At 48.0% G+C, this 24,110-nt stretch overlaps 2 protein-coding genes across 3 annotated transcripts in view; both read right to left on the bottom strand.

Moving 5' to 3' along the window:
* TRIM14 (tripartite motif containing 14) overlaps nt 1–24,110 on the bottom strand; it is a 131,646-nt gene that overhangs the window by 42,546 nt on the left and 64,990 nt on the right. The gene's annotated exons all lie outside the window — the stretch shown is intronic.
* CORO2A (coronin 2A) overlaps nt 1–24,110 on the bottom strand; it is a 71,889-nt gene that overhangs the window by 9,465 nt on the left and 38,314 nt on the right. For both annotated transcript variants that reach the window (XM_050762160.1, XM_050762161.1), the window contains exons 3-7: nt 6,823–6,939; nt 4,071–4,220; nt 2,315–2,494; nt 1,459–1,575; nt 232–336 (exon numbers count right to left, since the gene is read on the bottom strand). In XM_050762160.1, coding sequence (XP_050618117.1) covers nt 232–336; nt 1,459–1,575; nt 2,315–2,494; nt 4,071–4,220; nt 6,823–6,939 — 669 coding nt within the window. The remainder of the gene's footprint in view (nt 1–231; nt 337–1,458; nt 1,576–2,314; nt 2,495–4,070; nt 4,221–6,822; nt 6,940–24,110) is intronic.

Here is a 24,110-nt window from a genome sequence, read left to right as displayed (position 1 = left end):
CCAATGGTCCCCCCATATCTGGGCCTGCAGTTGGGAAGGGACAAGCTCAAGGTGTCCAGCCAGAGCCCTGGCTCCAGGTGTTCTTAGGGAACCAGGAGGGTGGGAGGGGTTCCTTCTCACAGGGCACGAGTGGCCTGCCCATCCCTGCCCCATGCTCCCAACAGCCCCAGGTTGCTGTCTGACCCTGTCTCAGGGGTCCAGGCAGTCACCTCCCTCCCGTGCCAAGCCGACCTTCCCCACCACGTAGAGCATGCTGGTGTCCGCGTCATAGAAGGGAAACAGCACGCCCGAGGAGCCGTCCAGGTCCTCCTCCAACAGAGGTACAGAGAGGTCATCCTGCAGGGGAAGGGGAGGCAGGGAAGGCCTGGGTCACTCCTGGGGGCCCTCAGTGGTGCTCCCGGAGATAAGAATTCCTGCCATGGTGCTCTGGGCGAGAGTGTGTGTGTCAGAGAAAAAGTGTGATTTTTTTCTATGTGTGTGCTGGGGGAAGACGTCCCTGGTTCTTGGGTTCCAATGTGTGGGCTACTCTCTGGTGGAGATGACATCTTAAAGGCACTAAAATGCTGCTGCCACCTATTTTGTGAGCTTTCTGCCCTTAACAAATCACTTTTTTTTTTTTTTTTTTTTTGAGACAAGATCTAACTCTGTCACCCAGGCTGGAGTGCAGTGGTGCGATCACAGCTCACTGCAGCCTCAAACTCTTTGGCTCAAGCGATCCTCTCGCCTCAGCCTCCCAAGTAGCTGGGATTATAGACGTGCACTACTGCACCCAGCTGATTTTCTGCAGAGATGGGGGTCTTGCTGTGTAGCTCAGGCTGGTCTCGAATTCCTGGCCTCAAGCGATCCTCCCACCATGGCCTTCCGAAGTGCAGGGATTACATGCATGTACCACCATGCCTGGCCATAACAAATCACTTTTGACACACCCGATCTCATTCCAATCTTCCCTTACCTGTTTTTTAAAATTTATTTTAATAGATGAAGGAGACTCAGAGAGAAAGTGTGATTTGTCAAGTCTTTGAAACTCCTGTCAAATGCTCCCTCAAAACACTACCGCCAGCTTGGCCCTCACCTCGCCCCGCTCCACCCTCAGCTGTCCTGATGAAATCTCCCCATACCCGTTAGTACCACATTTGCTCCAGGTGCCCCCTCTGCCCAGATGGCCCTCTCCTTCTCCCTTCCTCCTAGTCGTGGTCCCAGACTTAGCTACCTCCCCTCCTCTAGCCCAGGGCATCCCCTGGATCCTGACCCATCTCCCTAGAGTGGCAAGATGCACAGGGTCTGGGTTCGCCTGGGGCTGTCGGCATCTCCCTGCTATTCATCCCCGGATCCCTGGCACCTGGCAGTCTACACTGAATGTGTGAGACATAAATGGGTGTCTGAATGAATGCATGCATGAATGAATGACGCTGGCTCTCAGCTGAGGGGTGATGGTGAGGGATGGGGTGCAGCCCTCACCTGGTCCCACAGGGCCACCTGCCGGTTGTTCCATCGGGATGTGCCCGTGGACATCAGCTTCTTCAGATTCCCCAGAAACAGCACCTTGCTGGCCCGGTGCCCTTTGTAGTTGGCCTCCTGGAGGGACATGTGCAGTTGGTATTGGAGAAACACTGGAGGGGATGCCAGGGGGCAGCTAGGGTTTCTGGCCTCCCTGCTTTGCTTATGCCGCCGCTCTACCTGGAAGGCCTCCCTTTCTCACCCCAGCTCTGCCTGGAGATTCTTCCAGGGGCACCACCTGGATCCCTGTCATCCACATGGAGTCTCTCCCGGCTATCTTTGTTAAGAGTTATTTTTCTGAGCAAGAACAGAAGCAAACTTCTGCCCAGCTCCCTGTTCTTGCTGAAAAAGTATCAGGCACCCCTACAAGGGTGGGCACTGCCACCTGGCCTGTCTTATCTAATCCTCGGAGAGGAAGGACTAACAGCCCGTTGTTGCAAATGAGAAAACAGAGGTCCAGAGCAGGAAGTGCTTGCCCAAGGCTGCACAGTGGCTAAACAGTGGTGTGCTCGGCTCTCCTGACCCCTGGCCAGGGCTGAGGCACGCCAACAAGCTTCGGAGTCAGACAAGGTTCAGATTCCAGCTCTCCATGGGGGTGAGTCATTTCATCTCTCAAGGGCCTCAGTTTTCACACCTACAAAATGGAAAGGGCATATCCCACCTTCCGGCAATCCCGAGAGGACAGACGGGGATGCTGCCTGTGAAGGCGTGGCCCAGACGCTGACAGCATCACTGTCCTGTTCTCTGAAGCCTCCCCCTGTCCCCACTCTGTCCCTTGCTCCTCTGAGCCTGAGCCAGCCCCTGGCCCAGCACTGACCTGGAGGACGGTGCCTGCTCGGGGGTCGATAACCCGAATCTTGCGGTCTTTGCAGGTGGTGGCCAGCAGGCTGCCGTTGGTGTTGAAGGACATGGAGAGGATCACATCTTGGTGACAGCTAATTGTCCTCATGGGGCTTGTGATGACAGACTCCTTTGTATCCAGGTTCCAGATCATCACCTGCATGGCAGAGAGCCAACTCTGAGCACAGGGGCCACCCCGCCCCTGGCCCCCACAGTCACATGCTGGCCAGGATGCAGTGAAATACAGCATCCCCGGGAGGGTGGCGCAGCTGGCAGCCTGGCCAAGAAGCCTCGGTGGGAGGATGATGTGCAGGCTGAAGCTGCTTGTGGCAGGAGGGGGAATCCCAGGGCCAGGCTGTCTAGTGGTGAAAGGAAAACGCCACCTGCCTCTGAGCAACAAAATATCCACGCTGGGAGGACCCCAGGGAACCAGCTAATCCAGGCAGTTTTAGTTATTAGCAACAGTTTGCACCTCCCACACACCAACAGGGCTGTATGTTTAGCTGCACAGGCTGTGCATGCAGAGCTCCAGGGCAATCCATTCCGATAGCCTAGGATGTGATTAGTGCCCCCTGAAGTTGTGTATAGAACAACCAGCACAAACACGTGCAGCAGCTCTGCAGACACCCTGTACAAACAGATGGGAAAGCGCTTCGGATCGGAAGAGTAAGGGCCCAGGTTCCCTCAGTGCTCCCCACAACCACTTTAGTTATTTATTTTTGAGACAGGGTTGCCCAGGCTGCAGTGCAGTGGCATGATCATGGCTCACTGTAGCATCAACCTCTTGGGCTCAAGTGATCCTCCCACCTCAGCCTCCTGAGTAGCTGGGACTACTGGCACATGCTACCACACCTGGCTAATTTTTTCTATTTTTTTGTAGAAACAGGGTCTCACTATGTTGGCTGGTCTCAAACTTTTGGGCTCAAGTGATCCTCCCACCTCAGCCTCTCAAACTGTTGGGATTACAGGTGTGAGCCACCATGTTCGGCCCCCACCTTCCTTTTTTCCATCACAGAGGGTCCCGAGGTGCCTCTGTAAATCCCTGTAGTGTCAAAAGGAAAGAACTGAAAGGCCATAGCTATGGTGCCACCAATTCCATTTGTGTACAGATTGGGAAACTGAGGCCTAGAGAAGTCAAGGCACTTTCCCAGGCTATACTGCAGGTCAGAGACTGAGTCGGAAGAGAATCGAGGTCTCCTGTACTGTGGGTCCCAATCTACAGAGCCTACCACCTGCATGCTTGGTTGTCAGTGGAGCAGGGTGAGGGGAGGGCAGTGCCATCCCATCACCTCCAGGCAAACTGTAATGAGTTGAACAGGGTCCCCCGAAAACTCATGTCCACCTAGAACCTCAGAATGTGACCTTATTTGGAAATGGGGTCTTCGCAGCTGAAATTAGTTAAGATGAGATCATAATGGATTAGGTGGGCCCTAGATCCAATGACAGGTGCTCTCCTCTTCCTATAAGGAAGACGGACACACAGAGAGAAGGCCGTGTGAAGACAGAAGCAGAGCCTGGAGTGACGCAGCTATCAGCCGAGGATGCCTGGAGCCACCAGAAGCTGGGAGAGGCACAGAAGGATTCTTCCCTAGGGCATCTGGAGGGAGCTGGCTCTCCCAAAACCTTGGTTTTCGATCTCTGGTCTCCAGAATTGTGACAGAATAAATTTCTGTGGTATTCCAGTTCGTGGGAATTTGTAGGGGCTGCCCCAGAAGAAGAACACCCAGACTCACCTTGTAGTCATAGCCGGCACTGAAGAGGATGTCGGCGGCCGTGGGGTGCCACTCCACCAGGCCCACTCTGCGTGCGTGGCCCACGAGCTCCTTCCTGCAGGCCGTGAGGTTCCTGGTCAGCAGCTGCTTGGGGATGCTCCAGATCTTAATCTGGCAGGGGAGACGTGGCCCAAGGGAGCATCAGCCAGGGCACCTTGGCACCGTCACCAGCCTAAGCCACAGATCTGGCAGTGACCAGCAGAAGGACCAAGGGAGCTCTCTCCATGGCCACCTCCCACTCAGTGGCTATGGGCACTGAGGGGCAGTGGAGGGGCAGCTGAGGGTCCTCAGAGGGACAGGGGCTTCCCCAAGCTCCTCCAGCCCGAGCAGGGGTCAGTGCTGACCAGGGATGAGTCTAGGCCTCCAAATCTGCCCTTGAGAGATCTTTGTCATTCTGCTGGCCTGAGGTGGTGGGCAGGTGGCTGGGTTTCAGGCCTCCTAAGCTAGGATATCCCCCACAGTACAGTATTCTACATGCTTCTTGTCCCAAAGGCCCAGGGTAGAGCCTCAAATGCCAGGATGAAGGATTTAGGCTGCATCCTCAGGGCACTAGGGAGCCAGCGAGGTCTCTGGAGCAGGGCAGGGACAAACTTCTTGCTTTGCAGGTGCACCCTGGATGGCCTGCAAGAGGAAACTCTGAAGGTCAAGAGGCTGGACTGGATGGGGTCAGAGGCCTGTATTTCATGGTGAGGGCCTGAGGAGAGGCACTGGGACTTCCTTCCAGAGTCATGTTGTGTGAAGATGGAGGGGGTTGCCATGGCGGAGAGTAAGCTCCCTGTCACAGAGGTATACAAATCCATACAAATGGAGTACAAGGCAAGCCTGGGATGCTGCTGACTTGACCTTCCTTATTGGTCCTGCAAGGTTCTCTGGCCCCTAGTTGATTTTACGCACTGTTTCCCTTAGAGTTATACAGGTTTTTCAGGTAGACAACTTTGCTTTCAATTCAGCAAATATTTATTTCCTGGTCATCTTGGATTTAAAACCAGGAAGCCAACCCCACGAGAGTAGTGCCAGGTTCCAGATACTTCGGTGTGGTGAGGGCTCTCACCACATAGAACCCCAGGAGGAAGACACACTGTGAACAGGTGTGTTTGGAAGATGCAGGTACCACCCGCAACACTGAAGCAGAGAAGACTCCCCAGTGCTAGAGGAGCGACCGTGCCCTCCAGGCCCTGAACGCAGGGAGGAACACGAATGAATTCACTCCATAAATTCACTGTGGGCATAGCTTCGGGGAGAAAAGCCCCTTCCTTCTTCAGTCCCCCAACAGTTATGTCCTGCCCTGGGGCATCAGGGAAGGGATAGTGGCAGGCAATGAGGCTAGCAAGAGATTTAAGAAAGATCTTGATGGGAGCCTTCAAAGCAGTTCTGAAAAGGCAGGTATTACAAAAGTGGGGACAGTTTCAGATATCTGACATCCTGCCAGAGGCCCTGTACTCCCTAGGGACAGGGCCAATTCTCACAGGACCTGACTGTCCCTTTGGTAAAATCACCTCGGCAGACCCTGTCCTTTATGTTCCTCAGCATCTGCTATATGGAAACCGACACAAATCCTCTTTGAATTTTCTGCTTTCCTTTCCTGATGAACTGGTCTGCTTCTTTTGATCTAACTGAAGGTTTTGCAATACATTCTATTGCCCATTTTGCCTTGGCTGCCAGGGAGCTCTTAGCTAAGCTAGGAGCTTGGCTGCTGCAACCCTCCTTAGCCATCATTTCTAGTATTTCCTCACTTTCTCCATCTGTGGCTGCTGCTCTTTAAAGATGTGTCATGGCACATTGGAAAGAGAATGGGCTCTGGAATCAGGCCTCAGTCTGAAGTCTGGCTCTGCCTCCCACAGGCTGTGAAACATTAGGCAAGTTGCTGTACCTCTCTGATCCTCAGCTTCTCCATTAGAAAAATGTCCTACCTTGTGAGGTTGCTGGGGAGACTGTGAGACGATGAGTATGGTGACAGTGAGGAATACGGTGGCTCACAATAAATGGTGATAATGACTTTTATCTTTATTTTAATCATCTGATCATATCTGTGATTTTTAATTTTTTGGTAGAGACAGGGTCTCACTATGTTGCCTAGGCTAGTCTCCAACTCCTGGCCTCAAGTGATTCTCCCACCTCAGCCTCCCAAAGTGCTGGGATTACAGGTGTGAGCCACTGAACCTGGCACATCTGTGGTTCTTGTCTTAAGCCATATCCATCATATTTTAAAAGTGGGTACGAAATGAACTATAAATAAGTAACACTGCACATTGTTGGGGTAGGAATGATAACCCTGGTACAGAACACAGGCTCAAAAAAGTGAGTGAGACTGAAGCTGCTGGAGTGGTTTTAGTGTCCACATTCATCCAAGGCCCTCACAGCCTTTTACAGCTCGCTTCTTCACTGTGGGATTAAGTGGAACATCTTTTCTGATCACCATAAAAATGCCCCTTGTAGCCTTTTATAGCCCCCCAAAAGGATGGGCTTTCCCATCGGAATACACATTTTCACTGGGCTTTATTAGCTGGGTGGAGCTATTATGCCCATTTTATAGGCGGGGAACTAAGGCCCATAGTCCTACAGCACCTAGAATGTCTCCTCCTCTACCTAACTTAACACCTCCCCACACAGTGACCTCAACTCCGCGATGGAGTCAGGGGCACCAGAGCCAAGAACAGGTACCGTTCCACCCCACCCACCCCAATCCCACTCTTCAGGAGGGGCTGACACTCACTGTGGCGTCTTCAGAACAGGAGGCGATCTCAAAATCATCAAAAGGGTTCCACTTGACGTCCAGAACATTCCCTCTGTGCCCGCAGACCTTTGGGTAGTGGGGGTCCAACTTCCCTGTCTGCAAGACAGTGCCCAGAAGGGTTGGGGAGGAGGTGGATTCCACATTAGCATCTGGACAGTCATGTAGTCAGTCAGCAACCAGTCAACAGGAACATGTAAGGGACAGAGCTGGGTGTGAATCTAGGCCTTACTTCTTATTCCCTGTGTGATCCGGGGGAGTTACTTCACTTCTCTGAGCTCTGGTGTCCTCCTCAGTAAAAGGGAGCAATCACAGGTATTTCACAGGCTGGTGTGAGGATCATGGGAGGGAGTAGCTAGCACATGGCAGATGTTCAATAAAAGGGCATTTCCCCTCATACACTGCTGGCGGGCATGTAAAATGGTGCAGCTCTTTTGGAAAATAGTCTGGCAGTTCCTCAAAAGGTTAAAAGGAATTCCCACATGACCCAGCAATTTCACTCCTAGGTCTATCCCCACGGAAAATGAAAAGATAAGTCTACAAGAAACTGGCTCACCTAATCCCAGCACTTTGGGAGGCCAAGGTGGGTGGATCACCTGTGGTCAGGAGTTCAAGACCAGCCTGGCCAACATGGTGAAACCCCGTCTCTACTAAAAACACAAAAAGTAGTGGGGCGTGGTGGCGTGCACCTGTAATCCCAGCTACTCAGGAGGCTGAGGCAGAAGAATCACTTGAACCTGGGAGGCGGAGGTTGCAGTGAGCTGTGATTACACCATTGCACTCCAGCCTGGGTGACAAGAGTGAAACTATGTCTCAAAAAAAAAAAAAGAAACTGGTTCACCAATGTTCACAACAGTATTCTTCATAATATCAAAAAGTGGAAACAACCCAAATGCCCATCAAGTGAAGGATGGACATACAAAATGCAGTACATTCACGCAGCGGAATACCACTGTCCCCAAAAAGAGGAACGAAGTCCTGGTCCTTGCTACAGCATGGATGAACCTGGAAAACACTAGAAGAAGAGGCCAGGCACAAAAGGCCACACGTTGTGTGATTCCACTTAGATGATGTTCCAGATGTGGTTTCATTGCCTGAGCACATTAATGCATCCCCCTGGTACCTGGTATCCGGAACCCTAAGTAACACATATGAAAAATGCAGAACAATACATTCATGGAGACAGAAGGCAGATTCCGGTTGCCTCGGGCTTGGGAGAAGGGGCAATAGGGAGTGACTGCTAATGGGTGAGGGGTGTCTTTTTGGAGTGATGAAATGATTTTGAAATGTGACAGTTTATTCACAGTATATTCATAGCCTTGTGAATATACTAAGATCCACTGAACTATACACTTAAAAATGGTTAATTTTCCAACATGGCAACACGGCATAATCCCGTCTCTACAAAAAATAAAAAAGTTAGGCCTGGCATGGTGTTTCATGGTTGTAATCCCAGCACTTTGGGAGGCCGAGGTGGGTGGATGGGGAGGCTGAGGCAGAAGAATCACTTGAACCTGGGAGGCAGAGGTTGCGGTGTGCTGAGATCGTGCCACTACACTCCAACCTGGGCAACAGAGTGAGACTCCATCTCAAAAATAAATACATAAATAAAGAGCCAGGCATGGTGTTGCACGCCTGTAGTCCCAGCTACTTGGAGGGCTGAGGTGGGAGGATTGCTTGAGCCTGGGAGGTCGAGGCTGCAGTGAGCTGTGATTGTGCCCCTGCACTCCAGCCTGGGCAGCAGAAGGGGACCCTGTCTTAAACAAAATACAAAAAAACAAAAATGGCGAATTTTCTGGTATGTGAATTCTATCTCAATTACATAGAAGGGTCTTTTCCCTCATTTTCCCCTTTCCTAATGAGAATCCTATATAGATGCTGGGAGGGACATACAGGTCCCCCAGCCCATGCCATACAGCCCTGAAGCTATTTCCAACTCCACCAACAGACTTGGATTTCTTGAGGTCATAGAGAAACCACACCAGTTCAGTCACAGAACCTTGGACTGGCAGCGACCAATCCACTCATTTTGCATATCACATTGCATGGCCCTGGCAGAAGAGGGACCAGAACCCAGGCCCTCGGCTTGCCAATGCAGCCCACATCCACCATCTAGTCCCAGGTTCTTAAGCCACCCACCAGAATGCTCCCCCAACCATTTTTATATCTAAGTGAAAGAGACAGCTGAGAAGAAAACTGGCCAACATCCCTCCATCCCACAAATATTCCCGAGGTGCCCAGGAGACAGGTACTCTTGGAGGGGCTGATTGCAAGGTGAACACACAACACAGTCCTTGACTTTGCAGAATCAATAGTCTCAGGACTTTTTCTAGCGGGACTTTCAAGAACAGGGTGGACTCAGGGAACACCCAACCTTCTCTTCCTCCATCACCTCCCCATCTGTGTAGAAAACACTGTACTTTTTTTTTTTTTTTTAAAGAGACAGGGTCTCGCTCTGTTGCCCAGGCTGAGTGCAGTGGTGCAATCATGATTCACTGTAGCCTCGAACTCAGGGTAAAACAATCTTCCCACCTCACCCTCCCAAGTTCCAAGCTAGAACTACAGGCGTGCCACAGAGCTCAGCTAATTTTTAAAATTATTTGTAGAGATGGGGTCTTGCTATGTTGCCCAGGCCGGTCTCAAACTCCTGGGCTCAAACAATCTTCCCACCTTGCCCTCCTAAAGTGTGGGATTACAGGTATGGGCCACCATGCCTGGCCTGTACACACATTTTAGCAGCTCTGCAAACAGAGGAGGTGGTCCTGTGCCTCCCTCTGGAAATACTCTGGCTAATCCAGCTCTCTCCCCTTAGGAAAAAGTGATCAGAATCTCCCCCCTAGACTGGATCCCCTACTGGAGGGGACACTGCTACAAAGGACATTATTTAACAAATCTGAATAAGAACGGTAGATTAAAGTATTATCACAACATTAAACTTATAGAAGTTGATAATGTACTAGGGTAATGTAAGAGAATATTTGTATTTTTAGGAAACACAGAAGTATTTAGGGATAAAAGGCTAAGATGGATGTAACTTATCCTCAAATGGTTCTGAAAACAAAAAATTGTACACACACCTACACATTCAGAGGGAGAAAGAGAATGGAAAAAAGGGAAAGAATGTGGACTTGTGTCCTTCGTTTGTGATGTACATGGAGGCAGGTGAAAATTTTCTTTCTTTCAAGCGGTCTCTGCCTCCTCCACAGCAGGACAGAGGAGAGAGGTACATGCTTCCTGCCCTGTCGTGGCAGGGCGGTACCTGGAGCTAGGGTCTTGGAAGGACACTGCACCTACAGGCCCTGGCCCGGGTCTCCATGGGACCAACGCTTAAGTCATTAACCATTTTTTTTTTCTTTTTTGACATGGAGTCTCATCTTGTTGCTCAGGCTGGGGTGTAGTGGTGCGATCTCAGCTCACTGCAACCTCCACCTCTCAGGTTCAAGCAATTCTCCCTGCCTCAGCCTCCTGAGTAGCCGGGATTACAGGTGCGCGCCACCACGCCCGGCTAATTTTTGTATTTTTTAGTAGAGACGGGGTTTCGCCATGTTGGCCAGGCTGGTCTTGAATTCCTGACCTCAGGTGATCTGCCTGCCTTGGCCTCCCAAAGTGCTGGGATTACAGGCTTGAGCCACTGCGCCCAGCTGCCAGTGACCTCTTGCTTAGCCTCCAGGACATCCTGTACACTGTCCTCAAGGTGAGTTTTCGAAAATTAAAACCTGACTGTGTTGTGCACCTGCTCAAAATTTGCAAGCCTCTTTTTCCTCATCTGTAAAATGTGAATGAATAATAATCTCTTCCTTGCAGGATTGTTGAGAGTTAAATGAGATACTATGCATGAAGAGCCCAACAGTCAGGTGTTACTATAAATGCTCAGCAACAGAAGCTATTATTATATGTATACGTATGTATATTTGTATGTCAAAACTGAGAAAAAAAACTAAAAGGAATGAGCCAAAATGTTAATCATGGTTATATCTAGACGGTGGAATAAATGGCTGGCTTTAATATCGTTGTCTTTTTTTTTTAGCTATGTAAATTTTGCAATTTAAAAAAGTGTTTACAAACAAAAATACAGATTTTCTGAAAAAATTGGTCCATCCAGGATTAGCCAAAAACTTCTGTTATAAAACTGTAGTTCCTGAAGGTCTCTAGAGACCAGGAATGGCGCCCACAGCTGCACTGTCTTATCCTGCACCTGTGGCAGGCATCGCGAATGGATCCCAGCACCCTCTCTTGGACCTCAGACTTGTGGAAACCCAGCATGCAGCAGGGACTTGCCCAGGGTCACTGCAAAGGTGAGGGGCAGAGCTGGGAAGTGTGAGCCTGGTGCTGTACTTCCTGTGCTCTGGGGGAGCACCAGTGCTCTGTGAGTCCGTGCCCTGGTCTCCTTCCTGCACACAGCCTTTCCTTTCTCTTGGATCATTTCCTGGGTCAAAGGCCAAGAGCAGTACTGTGTCTTTGACTGTGGCGCACTGATTGCTCTCAGGGCCTTTATCTCTAGACTCTGGCCCAGGGCCATGCCCCAATTTCTGCAGTGAGGTTTCTCAAGAAAAGCCAGAAGAGCTGACTCTCAGGCTGCCCTCGGGCTGACGGGAGGCAAGCTGCCCAGGAGCCTCATTCAGACCCACACCTCCTGCCTCCCACAGACTCCGGGAAGGTGCCTTAGGGTTAGGCGTGGCTCAGAGGGCCTAGCCCTAGACAGCTTCTCTTCCTTCTCAGCCTTCTCTTCCTTCTCAGCTGATGAGGGAAGGTGCTGGATCATACCACCTCACCCCTCCTCTCTGCCCCACCTCTCCTGTCCTGCCCTGGGCTGGCAGATTGCTCTGCTTCTAAAAGCGTTTTACATTGAGGACCACAGGCAGGAGCGGACATTAGCCAGCCTGGTGGGGTATTGACTGAGCTGCTAAAAGCCTGTCAGGGGCATTTATCATCAGGAGGCCATTTCCACCTTCTGCCCATTAGACCAGCACTCAGCCAGAAACAGGCTTCTGATGGATGGGGTGTACAAGCTCTAAATCAGGGGAGACACACCTGCTCCCCTCGCAGACCCCACAGAACCCTGGCTTGGCCTGCTCTGCCTGGAGAGGCACCATCTCCAAGTCTCCAAGGGGCTGCCCTGGGGCAGAGGGGGAAGACAGGACAGAAGGACCCAGGAAGAGCCAGGCAGGTGGGGGGAGCGGATTGGGGAACCGGATTGGGGATGCTCTAGGGCAGACCTCCATTGCCAGAAAGGCAGAGGTTGTGAGGCCACTGTCACAACCCTCAGCACTCAAGGGAGCAGCTGTTTCTACAACAGCATCATAGTCACGACCTCAAATGAGCATCCCAACAGCTCAGGGTGGAGACTGGGAGACAGGGGTGGCAGGATGGGCAGAGGGAGGACACACAGCATAGCAGAGGTGAAGCAGGCAGGCAGACGCTGGCTTCCAGGGGTGGAATCCCTGCCACATCCCTTACCACGGGGCAGCCTTGGGCAAGTGACCTCAGTTCTCTATGCCTCAGTTTCCTTGTCTACAAAATGACAACAGTAGTAGCACCTCATTCACAGTAAAGCACTGAAGACAGGGCCCGGTACTTGCTAAGCGTACTTGCTCAGTACATTAGCCAGGAGAAGCTTGTCACAGTTCATTACCATCACTCAGTTTCATTGTTGTCCGGTATGTTTCAGGGGCCAGGGGATATACTCCCTGGGGGGGCAAACTGTTCTGCTGGGGGACTCCCATCCTTTTCTACATAGCAGTGTCTGCAGGCATGCCCTCCGTGAATGAACTGGTGGCTTGATTGTTTTCCTACTGGTGAACACACGCAGCTGGATCAGACACGTTCCCGTGTCTATAAGAAATAGGTTTTTAAGTGCTTTTTGACTGGGCACAGTGGCTCACGTCTGTAATTTCAGCACTTTGGGAGTCCAAGGCAGATTGCTTGAGGCCAGGAGTTCAGGAGCAGCCTGGGCAACAGGCCCTATCTCTACAAAAATTACAAAAATTAGTCCAGCGTAGGGATGTACACCTGTGGTCCCAACTACTCGGGACGCTGAGGCAGGAGGATCACTTGAGCCTGGGAGATCCAGCCTACAGTGAGCCATGATCATGCCACTGCACTCCAGCCTGGGCAACAGAGTGAGATCTTCTCTCAAAGAAAAAAAAAAAAAAAGCTTTTCTTTAGAAACCATAATCTAGGGAGTCATATATGTGCCAGGCCCAGTGCCAGGTGCTTTGCTCATATTATTTGATTTACCTCCCAACCACCCCAGGATGTAGTACAAGAATTCCCCATTTACAAGTGCAGAGGGCTGGGGCTCAGAGAGGTTGACAATCATGTACTAAGGACAGCAGAGCCAGGACTGGGAATGTTTCCTCTTACGGCCTGGTCTGCTCTTGCTGTCCTCACACCATGGTTATCATCAAGGAACCACTCCTTGAGTATGTTCTTTTCCAGGCTGGACAAACTCCTAGAACTGGAAGAGACTTCCAAAACATCAGACTAGCCCACACCCTGTCTTTCTAGAAGGGGAATTTGTGTGGATGGAACAGATATGTGCTATGGAAGGCTCTGGTTCCAAACAGTTGGCTAGGACAGGGCGTAGAGGGCTTTGATGAAATAGGCAGAACCTTGTCTATAGGCAATGGGGAGTCCTGGAAGGCATCTGAGCATCGGAGTGATGTGGACACACATCAGCTTGAGAAGGGTCAGGTTGGCCTTAGTTTTTTGTTTGTTTGTTTTTTGAGACAGTCTTGCTCTGTCGCTCAGGCTGGAGTGCAATGGTGCGATCTTGGTTCACTGCAACGTCTGCCTCCCAGGTTCAAGTGATTCTCCTGCCTCAGCCTCCCAGGTAGCTGGGACTACAGGCATGTGCCACCACACCTACCTGATTTTTTATTTTTGGTAAAGACCGGGTTTCGCTGTGTTGGCCAGGCTAGTCTCGAATGCCTGACCTCAAGTGATCTCCTGCCTTGGCCTCCCAAAGTGCTGGGATTACGGGTGTGAGCCACTGAGTGTGGCCTGTTTTGTTTTGTTTTTTTTTTTCTTTTTCTTAAATAGCGATGGGGTTTCACTATATTGTCCAGGCTAGTCTCACATTCCTGATCTTAAGTGATCTTCCCATCTTGGCCTCCCAAAGTGCCAGGATTACAGGTGTAAGCCACTGTGCTGGCTAAGGCTGGCCTTGAAAAGCATGGCAGTGAAGTGCCTCTCCCAGGCACCTGAAGGCCACGGTGTCCATTACACCCTGAGGCCCATGTCCCCTCTGGCCTGTCTACTCCCAGCAGGGTTCCAGGGCTGACCCCCAGGGACTCTGCCTGCCGTTGCTTTCATTCCTCCCCACCCTCCACACCTCACAGCAAAGTCCACCTTCTTCACCCACTCCCTGGAGTGACTCTGCGGCAGGCTGGGCCCCAGGTTCAGGAGCACAGTCCTGGCCTCTCCCCAGCCTTCCCCTGCTGCCTTTGTTTCCCTGGGTACAGTCCCCGGTTGCCAAGTCTGCAGGTTGCAAAACTCACCTCCAGCCTCCCTCTAACCAGCTCACCCTGGGTCACAACAGGCAAGAGGGAGGGACCCTGCCTGCAGTGTCACTCCCTCTGGGACATCTGAAACTGCCTGGGGCAGCCCAGCCCCTCTGAGAAGGACTTCCTGGACTCTGTGGCAAGGCCAGACATCTCCCAATCTCAATGCAATATATGTACTTCATTAAATCATTAGCTAGCTTGTCCCTTCCTTGTTCTCACATCACTCGCCTACTGATACCTCTCTGTGCCTGGCACGGAATATAATCCTGGTAACGAGTGGAAGCTGATGCAAATCAGCACCAAACCTCAGGAGCTGCAGGTCAGTGAAGTGAGAGCAAGGCCCCAAGGCCACACCCAGGTCTCGGCTCCCATTCGGGTCCTGGACACACTGCACAGGTCCTCTGGGAAGTCATATTCCTGAGCCTCAGCGACCTCATCTGTGCAATGGGGCAAGATCCCCTATAAATGGGGCTAATGTTCATAAGGCATCAGCATAATCACTCCAAGCCTGGTTACAACACAATAAAGAGCCTCTAAGGCCTGTCTGTGCAGGTAAGTGCTCTGGGATGGCACCTGCACAGTAGTACTGGATGTGGTTACTTAACAAGAAACAGATTGGCCAGGTGTGGTGGCTTATGCTTGTAATCCCAGCACTTTGGGAGGCTGAGGCAGGAGGATCCCTTGAGCCCAAGAGTTTGAGACCAGCCTGGGCAACATAGTGAGACCCCATCTCTACTTATAATAAGAAAAAATAGGCCGGGCGCGGTGGCTCACGCCTGTAATCCCTGCACTTTGGGAGGCCGAGGCGGACGGATCACGAGGTCAGGAGATCGAGACTATCCTGGCTAACACGGTGAAACCCTGTCTCTACTGAAATACAAAAAAAAATTAGCCAGGCGCGGTGGCGGGCGCCTGTAGTCCCAGCTACTCGGGAGGCTGAGGCAGGAGAATGGCGCAAACCCGGGAGGCGGAGCTTGCAGTGAGCCGAGGTGGTGCCACTGCACTCCAGCCTGGGCAACAGAGTGAAGACTCCGCCTCAAAAAAAAAAAAAAAAAAAAGAAAAAAGAAAAAAGAAACATCAATCAAATACAAGATGTGGACCCCATCTGGACTTTGAGGCAAACAAAAAGTGGCACGTATGCGGCAACCAGGGACCATTTAACATGAATTAGGAATCAGGTGACACAGGAGTTATTATTAATGTGATCCTGGCATTATGGTTATGTCAGAAAATGTCCCTGGTTTTAGAACTGCATACTGACATGGGGCGGGGGGCGGGGGGCAGAGGTTGAAATGACAAAATGTCCAGGATTTGCTTTAAAACACTTCAGGGAAAAGGGATGAGTGAAGCAAGAGGGAAAACTCTTGATACTTCTAGAATCTGGGCTGAGGAAAGTTCATCATATTATTTTTATCTACTTTTTTTTTTTTTTTTTTTTGAGACGGAGTCTCGCTCTGTTGCCCGGGCTGGAGTGCAGTGGCTGGATCTCAGCTCACTGCAAGCTCCGCCTCCCGGGTTTATGCCATTCTCCTGCCTCAGCCTCCCGAGTAGCTGGGACTACAGGCGCCCGCCACCTCGCCCGGCTAGCTTTTTGTATTTTTTAGTAGAGACGAGGTTTCACTGTGTTAGCCAGGATGGTCTCGATCTCCTGACCTCGTGATCTGCCCGTCTCGGCCTCCCAAAGTGCTGGGATTACAGGCTTGAGCCACCGCACCCGGCCTATTTTTATCTACTTTTGTGCTTGAGATTTTTCCATAATTATGAACATAAGCTAGATTAGAGCCTTGCTATTGAAAATGCAATTGGCAAACAAGTAGCATCGGTATCACCTAGGAGGAGGGAAGTCAGATTTAGCAAGTAAAATACAGAATGCCCAGTAAAGTTCAAACTGCAGATAAACAGCTAATTTTTCAGTGTAAGTAGGTCCCATGCAATATTTTACTTACACCAAAAATTTGTGAAAATAGATTGACAGTTTCTTATATGGCTAAACATGCAACTCCCTAATGACTCAGCAACTGCACTCCTGGCCCTTTATGCCAGAGAAATAGAGACTTACTTAAATTCACCCGAAAATAAGTACACAAATGTTTGTAACAGCTTAATTTGTAATAGCCCCAAACTCGAAACAACCCACTGGCTTTCAGTGAGTGAATGGTTATGTAAACTGTAGTGCATCCATACCACAGAATACTATTCGGCAATAAGAAAGAACACAGAGGCGGGAGTGGTGGCTCACGCCTGGAATCCTGGCACTTTAGGAGGCTGAAGTGAAAGGATCACTTGAGCTCAGGAGTTTGAGACCAGACTGGACAACATCATGAGATCTCGTCTCTATTGGGAAAAAAAAAAAAAAAAAAAAAAAAGAGGCCAGGCAAGGTGGTTCATGCCTGTAATCCCAGCTCTTTGGAAGGCTGAGACAGGCAGATTAACTGAGGTCAAGAGTTCCAGACCAGCCTTGCCAACATGGCAAAAACCCATTTCTACTAAAAATATAAAAAATTACCCAGGTGTGGTGGTATGTGCCTGTAGTCCCAGTTACTTGGGAGGCTGAGGCAGGAGAATTTCTTGAACCCAGAAGGCGGAGGTTTCAGTGAGCCGATATCATGCCATTGCACTCCAGCCTGGGTGACAGAACGAGACTCTGTCTCAAAAAAATAAATAAAGTAAATAAACAAATACATATAAATTTAAAAAAAGAAAGAAGGAACATACAATTGAGGCCAGGCACAGTGACTCACACCTGTAATTCCTGAAGTCTGGGATGTTGGGGTAGGTGGATCACTTGAGCTCAGGGGTTCAAGACCAACCTGGGCAACATAGCAAAACCTCACCACTACATAAAAAATATACAAAAATTAGCTGGGTGTGATGGCATGCACCTGTAGTTCCAGCTATTTAGGAAGACTGACGCAGGAGGATTGCTTGAGCCCAGGAAGTGGAGGCTTCAGGGTTGCAGTGAGATATGATCATGTCACTGCACTCCAGCCTGGGTGAAAGAGCCAGACCTTGTCTCAAAAAAAAAAAAAAAAAAAAAAAAAGAAAAAACAAACAAAGAAACAAAACCCCAAAAAACATGATCAATACTCAATATATGCAACAACCCAACTGAATTGTGAGAGAATTACACTGAGTGAAAAAAGCCAAGCTGAAAAGGTTACATATCATATGATTCCATTTATGTAACATTCCTAAAATGGGAAAAGTATAGAAATGGAGAGCGGGTTAATTGCCATCTGGGGTTAAGGAGGGAATGGTGGTGGAGGGAACAGATCTTTGTGATGGAGGAATGTTCTGTATCTTGATGGTATTGATGCCAATATCACAGCAGTGATATTGTACTGTGTGCTATAGTCTTATAAGATGTTACCACTGGAAGAAACAGGGTAAAGGATACACAGAATTTCACTGTACTATTTCTTGTAACTGCTTGTGAATCTACTATGATGTCAAAATAAAACTTTTAACTAAAAAGAAAAAAGCAAAAATAATTATTTGTTGTTTATCTGAAAGTCAAATTAAACTGGCCATCCTGTATTTTATTGGGCATCTCTGGGAGCTTGTTGGAGATGCAGATTCCCTGGCCCCACTTCAGACTCACTGCGTCAGAACCTGTGTTGTAACACTAAAGTGTGAGAAGTTCTGATCAGTGGCTCCTGGGTGTGTTAGTCCATTTTGCATTGCTATATAGGAACATGTAAGACTGGGTATTTATGAAGAAAAGAGGTTTGTTTGGCTCACAGTTCTGCAGGCGGCAAAAGAAGCTCTGCTTCTGGCGAGGACTGCAGGGAGCTTCCAATTATGCAGACGATGAAGCGGGGGATCAGGTGTGCCGCATGGCAAGAGAGGGAGAAAGCAGGCGGCGGGGAGGTGTCCCAGACTCTTTTCAACAGTCAGATCTTAGGTGAACTCATTATCACAAGGAGGGCACCAAGCCATTCATGAGCTGCCCCCATGACCCAGACACCTCCCATCAGGCCCCACCTCCAACACTGGGGATCACATTTCCACATGCGAACTGGAGGGACAAACATCCAAACTGTATCACAGCTCCTGCTGGGTCTGGATTCCTAGGAGTCTGTGATGACAGCGATTAACACGTGTCTTTGAGCTATTTATGATATTTCAAAAAGCCCAAAGAGAATCACACATTTTACCTAGGATCAGGCTGTGCAGGACAAGTGAGTTTCTTTTTTTTTTGAGACAGAGTCTCACACGTTGTCTAGGCTGGATAGAGTGCAGTGGCGCAATCTCGACTCACTGCAACCTCCACCTCCTGGGTTCAAGCAATTCTCTTGCCTCAGCCTCCCAAATAGTTGGGATTACAGGCAGCTGCCACCACGCCCAGCTAATTTTTTGTATTTTTAGTAGAGACAGGGTTTTACCATGTTGGCCAGGGTGGTCTCGAACTCCTGACCTCATGATCTTTCTGCCTCAGACTCCCAAAGTGCTGAGATTACAGGGGTGAGCCACTGCACCTGGTCGACAAGTGAGTTTCAACTCTCCAGTGGCTTCCCACTGGACACAGGATAGAGTCCAGACTCTTGCCTGGGCTTACGGCGCCTTCACAGTCCAGGCCCTACTCCCCAGTCTGACCTCACCTCCTCCCACCACTCTTGCCGACGTGCTGACAATGCACAGACACACCAAACCCATTCCCACTCAGGGCCTTTGCATGCTCTATTTGTTCTGCCAGCATACTCTCCCTCTAGAGCCTCAAGTGGCTCTCTGCTCAAAGGTCACCTTCCCAGGAATGCCTTCCCGGACCATCCTGCCTAAACTAGGTCCCCACTCTCCACCCACGTCACACTCTATCACGTTTTATTTATATCAGTTGTTAGTACCCATTTACACTGAGCAGTTCAGGCAAGTTAGAAACAGTGACAGTTCTGAGAGTTTGAGTAATAAAAGTCAGGAAAACCAACTAACTATTGAATTAATTAAGAGTGCAGTTTGTTTGGTGGACATAATCTTTTACAAGCATGCAGAGCTTGGAAGAAACAAGTAGCAACATGGGCCATCTATTGGGGTCCTTCCCATTTTTACCCTTTTATGTCTTTCTACAAATCCCATTTTGCACTTGTCCCTCCCCAGCTTGAAACATTCTCTCTCTCTTTAGGATACAGGTCACACGCCTTACCCCAGCATTCAAGTCTCTGCTCAGCTGGCCCCCGTCCACTTCCTCAGGGTACTCCCCTTCTTCTCCTTCACAGATTGTTTATTTGTTCTGGCCAGACAGCTGTTCTCTGCATTGCTTCCTGAGCATTCTATATACAGTTGCACCTCCATGCCTTTGCTTGTGCCCTTCCCTTGGCCATTTATGCCCTCCCTATTTATCTGGATGAACAACCATTAGATAATTTGTGGAGTCAATGAAAATTTATGAGCAACAATTATGCACCCAACTACATTAGGAGGTACTAGCAGAAAAACACAAATGACTCTAATTCAAAGTCGTCAGGGCATGGGTCTAAGGAAAAAATAGGCTTGGAATGTCCTAATAAAAGAGAATGCTGTGGGAATTTGAGGGAGGAAGTAAAAGTGTCTATCCATGAATATAGTAAATATTTCCATTTATTGAGGTCATCTTTATTAGTCTTTTAACAACATTCTATCATTTTCCTTCTAGGTGGTGCTTGTTTATTCCTAGGTATCCAATCTTCTTTTATTCTATTGCAAATGTTTAATTATATCATCTAAATATTCCCAGTATGTACAAATGCAATTCATTTTTGTGTTCTGATTCTTGTATGCACTACCTTCCAAATACTCGTATTTTTCTAATAATTTGACTACATGTTCTTCAGAGTTCTATGTAGACAATTATATATGTAAATAATAGTAGTTTCATTTCTTCCTTTTCCATCCTAAAACTTTCAACTTGTTTTTCTTTTGCCATCTTTTTGTTCTTTTTTCTTTTTTTTTTTGAGACGGAATTTTGCTCTGTCCTCCAGGCTTGAGTGCAATGGCGCGATCTCGGGTCACTGCAACCTCCGCCTCCAGGGTTCAAACAATTCTGCAGCCTCTGGGATTACAGGCATGCACCACCACGCCCGGCTAATTTTTTTTATTTTTAGTAGAGACGGGGGTTTCACCATGCTGGCCAGGCTGGTCTCAAACGCCTGAACTCAGGTGATCCATCTGCCTCGGCCTCCCAAAGTGCTGAGATTACACGCATGAGCCGCCGCACCCGGCCTCTTTTGCTGTTTTTCTTGTCTTTTTTTTTTTTGAGATGGAGTCTCCCTCTGTCGCCCAGGCTGGAGTGCAGTGGCCTGATCTCGGCTCACTGCAAGCTCCGCCTCCCGGGTTTGCGCCATTCTCCTGCCTCAGCCTCCTGAGTAGCTGGGACTACAGGCGCCGGCCACCTCGCCCGGCTAACTTTTTGTATTTTTAGTAGAGACGGGGTTTCACCATGGTCTCGATCTCCTGACCTTGTGATCCGCCCGCCTCGGCCTCCCAAAGTGCTGGGATTACAGGCGTGAGCCACCGGGCCCGGCCATTTTGTCTTTTCTTTAAGGGAAATTGTTATTGCTCAGTGTGTGGTAGTTAAGAGGACTATTCAGGCTTTGTGTTTCTACTTGACTCAGTATTGACAAGTTACATCTTCCTAGTCTTACTGTGCAGGACATGACCTTTTATCTTATTCCTGATTTTATTTTATTTTGTTTATTTATGTTGAGACAGGGTCTTGCTTTGTCACCTAGGCTGGAGTGCAGTGGCACGTTCATGGCTCAATGAAGCCTCGAACTCCTGAGTTCCAGGGAGCCTCCTGCCTCAGCCTGCTGAGTAGCTGGGACTACAGACATGCACCACTATGCCTCGTTAATTTTTGCATTTTTTGTAGAGATGGGGTTTCACTATGTTGCTGGTCTCAAACTCCTGGGCTCAAGAGATCCGCCCACCTTGGCCTCTCAAGGTGCTGGGCCCATAGGTGTTGGCCACCCTGCCTGGTCTGTAGATGCTTCTAACATTTCCCCTTTATGAATGATATTTGCACTATTTAACAAATAAGTCAAGTTAATAGTATGAATAATGTGATAAACTGACATCATGTGTCCCATGACGTGATGATCTAAAAATGATATAGCACCACTCATGCAATATTCTTGCCAAAAATACATAAATGATTCTAATCACGAGGAAACAATTTGGTAAGTCCAAATTTAGAAACATTCTACTGAACAACTGACCTTTACTCCTGAAAAATGTTAATATCATGAAATAAGGAAGGCTAAGAGATGACAATTAATGCGTGGTCCTGAATTGGATTCTAGATCAGAAAAAAAAGCTACGATAAAGGTCATTACTGGGACAACTGATATAATTTGAATTTGGGTTGTGTATTATAATTAGCATTGTATCAATGTTAAATTTCTAGAATGTGGTTATGTAAGAGAATATTCTCGTTCTTAGAAGATACAGACCGAAGTACAGTATTTGGGGGTAAAGGGTCATCTCTATAACTTTTTCTCTTTTTTTGTTTTTTGAGACAGAGTTTTGCTCTGTCACCCAGACTGGAGTGCAACGGCGCGATCTCAACTCACTGCAACCTCCACCTCCCGGGTTCAAGCGATTATCCTGCCTCACCCTCCTAAATAGCTGGGATTACAGGCACCCACTACCACACCTGGCTAATTTTTTATATTTTTAGCAGAGATTGGTTTTCACCATGTTGGCCAGGCTGATGTCGAACTCCTAACTTCAAGTGGTCTGCCTGTCTCAGCCTCCCAAAGTGATGGGATTACAGGTGTGAGCCAGCGCACATCTGGCCGATAACTTTTTTTTTTTTTTTTTTAAGAGATGAGGTCTTACTCTGTCACCCAGGCTGGGGTGCAGTGGTGCTTTCATAGCTACTGCAACCTCAAATTCCTGGGCTCAAGCAATTATCCTGCTTCAGCCTCTCGAGTAGCTGGGACTACAGGTGTATACTACTGTGCCCAGCTAACTAAAAAACAATTTTTTAAGAGATGGGGTCTTGCTATGCTGCGCAGGTTATATGTCTATAACTTCTCTGTTTCCAAACATACACACACACACACCCCCCCCCCCGAGAGACAAAATGTTAAAACCAGTAAACCAGGTGAAGCTTACTCAGGAATTAGTTCAATTTTATTTGAAATCTTCTGTAGGCTTGAAATTGTTTCAAGATAAAAAGGTTTTAAAATGCTGTTTGCTATAGGTTAGTGAAATTCTCTCTTATCCCTCATTTGCTAATTTTCTTTTTGTTGCTGCTGAGTTTTTCTCATGCCTGGGTATTGGGCTTTATCAACACTTTTTCTCCATTTATACACATGATCATATGGTTTTTCCTCTTTCACTTGCTAATATGACTATTTACCTTTATAGGTTTACTAATATTAAACCACCTTTAGTTTCTGGAATAAATCCAACTTGGTCCAAATGTATCTTTTGTTATTTACTGTAATTTGCTAGTAATTTGGCATCCATCTTCATGAGTGAGATTGATCAATATTTTTTTCTTTCTTATTCTGTCCTCCTTGCCTAGTTTTGGTATCAAGGTTGCAGTGGCCTCACAGAATGAGGAAAGTTGTTCATCTTTTTTATTCATGGAAATGTTTGTAAAAGATTAGAATCGTTCCTTGAAAGTTTTGTAGGATTTGTCTGTAAAACCATCTAGGCCTGGAGTCTTTCTTATGTGTTTGTGTGTGTGTATATGTATATATATATGTGTGTGTGTGTGTGTGTGTGTATGTGTGTGTGTGTATATATATGTAAAACATAAGCAACATGCAAAAAGTGTAAAGAATGAAAATTATCAGCTTAACAAATTACTGGAAAATAAATTACCCATAATTGCTACCCTCCCAGGCCAAGACATGAACCATTACCAGCACAGAGGAGGTCTCCCATGAGATGCTTTCCAATCGTAACCCTCTCCATCCCCCAGGGGTAACTGCTATTCTGTTTTTCACGGTAGTCTCTTCTTTGTTTTTCTTTAAAATTTTACTATGTAATTATGCAACTGTTAAAATACGGTTTAGGGTAAGCTGTTTTTAATTTAAGGTTAATTAAATGATATATTTAAAATTTGTTTGGCTGATTTCACTCAACCTTATCTTTCTGACTCAACCATGTTGTTGTATATACTACACTTTACTCCTTTTCATGGTTTCGTATATTCACTAGTATGGATATGCCATAATGTATTTATGAAATTCTTGGACATACAGGTTTTCCCAGTTTTGCAATAATATGAACAATGCTACTCTGCACATTCTCATGCTTTTGTTCTGGTGCACAGAAGCTCCAGTGGTGCACACTGCATGGTATAAACCTATGGGTGGTATTTCTGGGTCACAGATATATGCATTTTCTTCTTCTTTCCAAAACAGGTGTGCCAGTTTACACTCCCATCAGAAGTGTCTGATAGTTTACACAACTCTGTATACTTGCTGTCATTTACTAGTGTTAGACATTTTTGACAATCTGATGTGTAGTGGTATTGTACTAGTTTACTAATGAGGTTGAGTAGTTTTTCAAACGCTTATTAGCCATTTGGATTTTTTTTGCTATGAAGTGCTGGTTCAGTGTTTTGTGGATTTTTGGCTACATTTTATACATTCAAGAAATGAGTCTTTTGTCATGTTTATTATATACTTTTCCACTCTATAGCTTGCCTTTCCTTTTGCTATTTTCTTTAAGGGAAATTTGTATTGCTCAATTTTTGTTTGTTTGTTTTTGTTTTTGAGATGGAGTCTGGCTCTGTTGCCCAGGCTGGAGTGCAGTGCAGTGGCATGATCTCA

This window comes from Macaca thibetana, chromosome 15, assembly GCF_024542745.1.
Source record: "Macaca thibetana thibetana isolate TM-01 chromosome 15, ASM2454274v1, whole genome shotgun sequence".
Classification (NCBI taxonomy): domain Eukaryota; kingdom Metazoa; phylum Chordata; class Mammalia; order Primates; family Cercopithecidae; genus Macaca; species Macaca thibetana.
The sequence above is the reverse complement of the archived record's forward strand: the minus strand, read 5'-3'. Positions and strand labels throughout refer to the sequence as shown.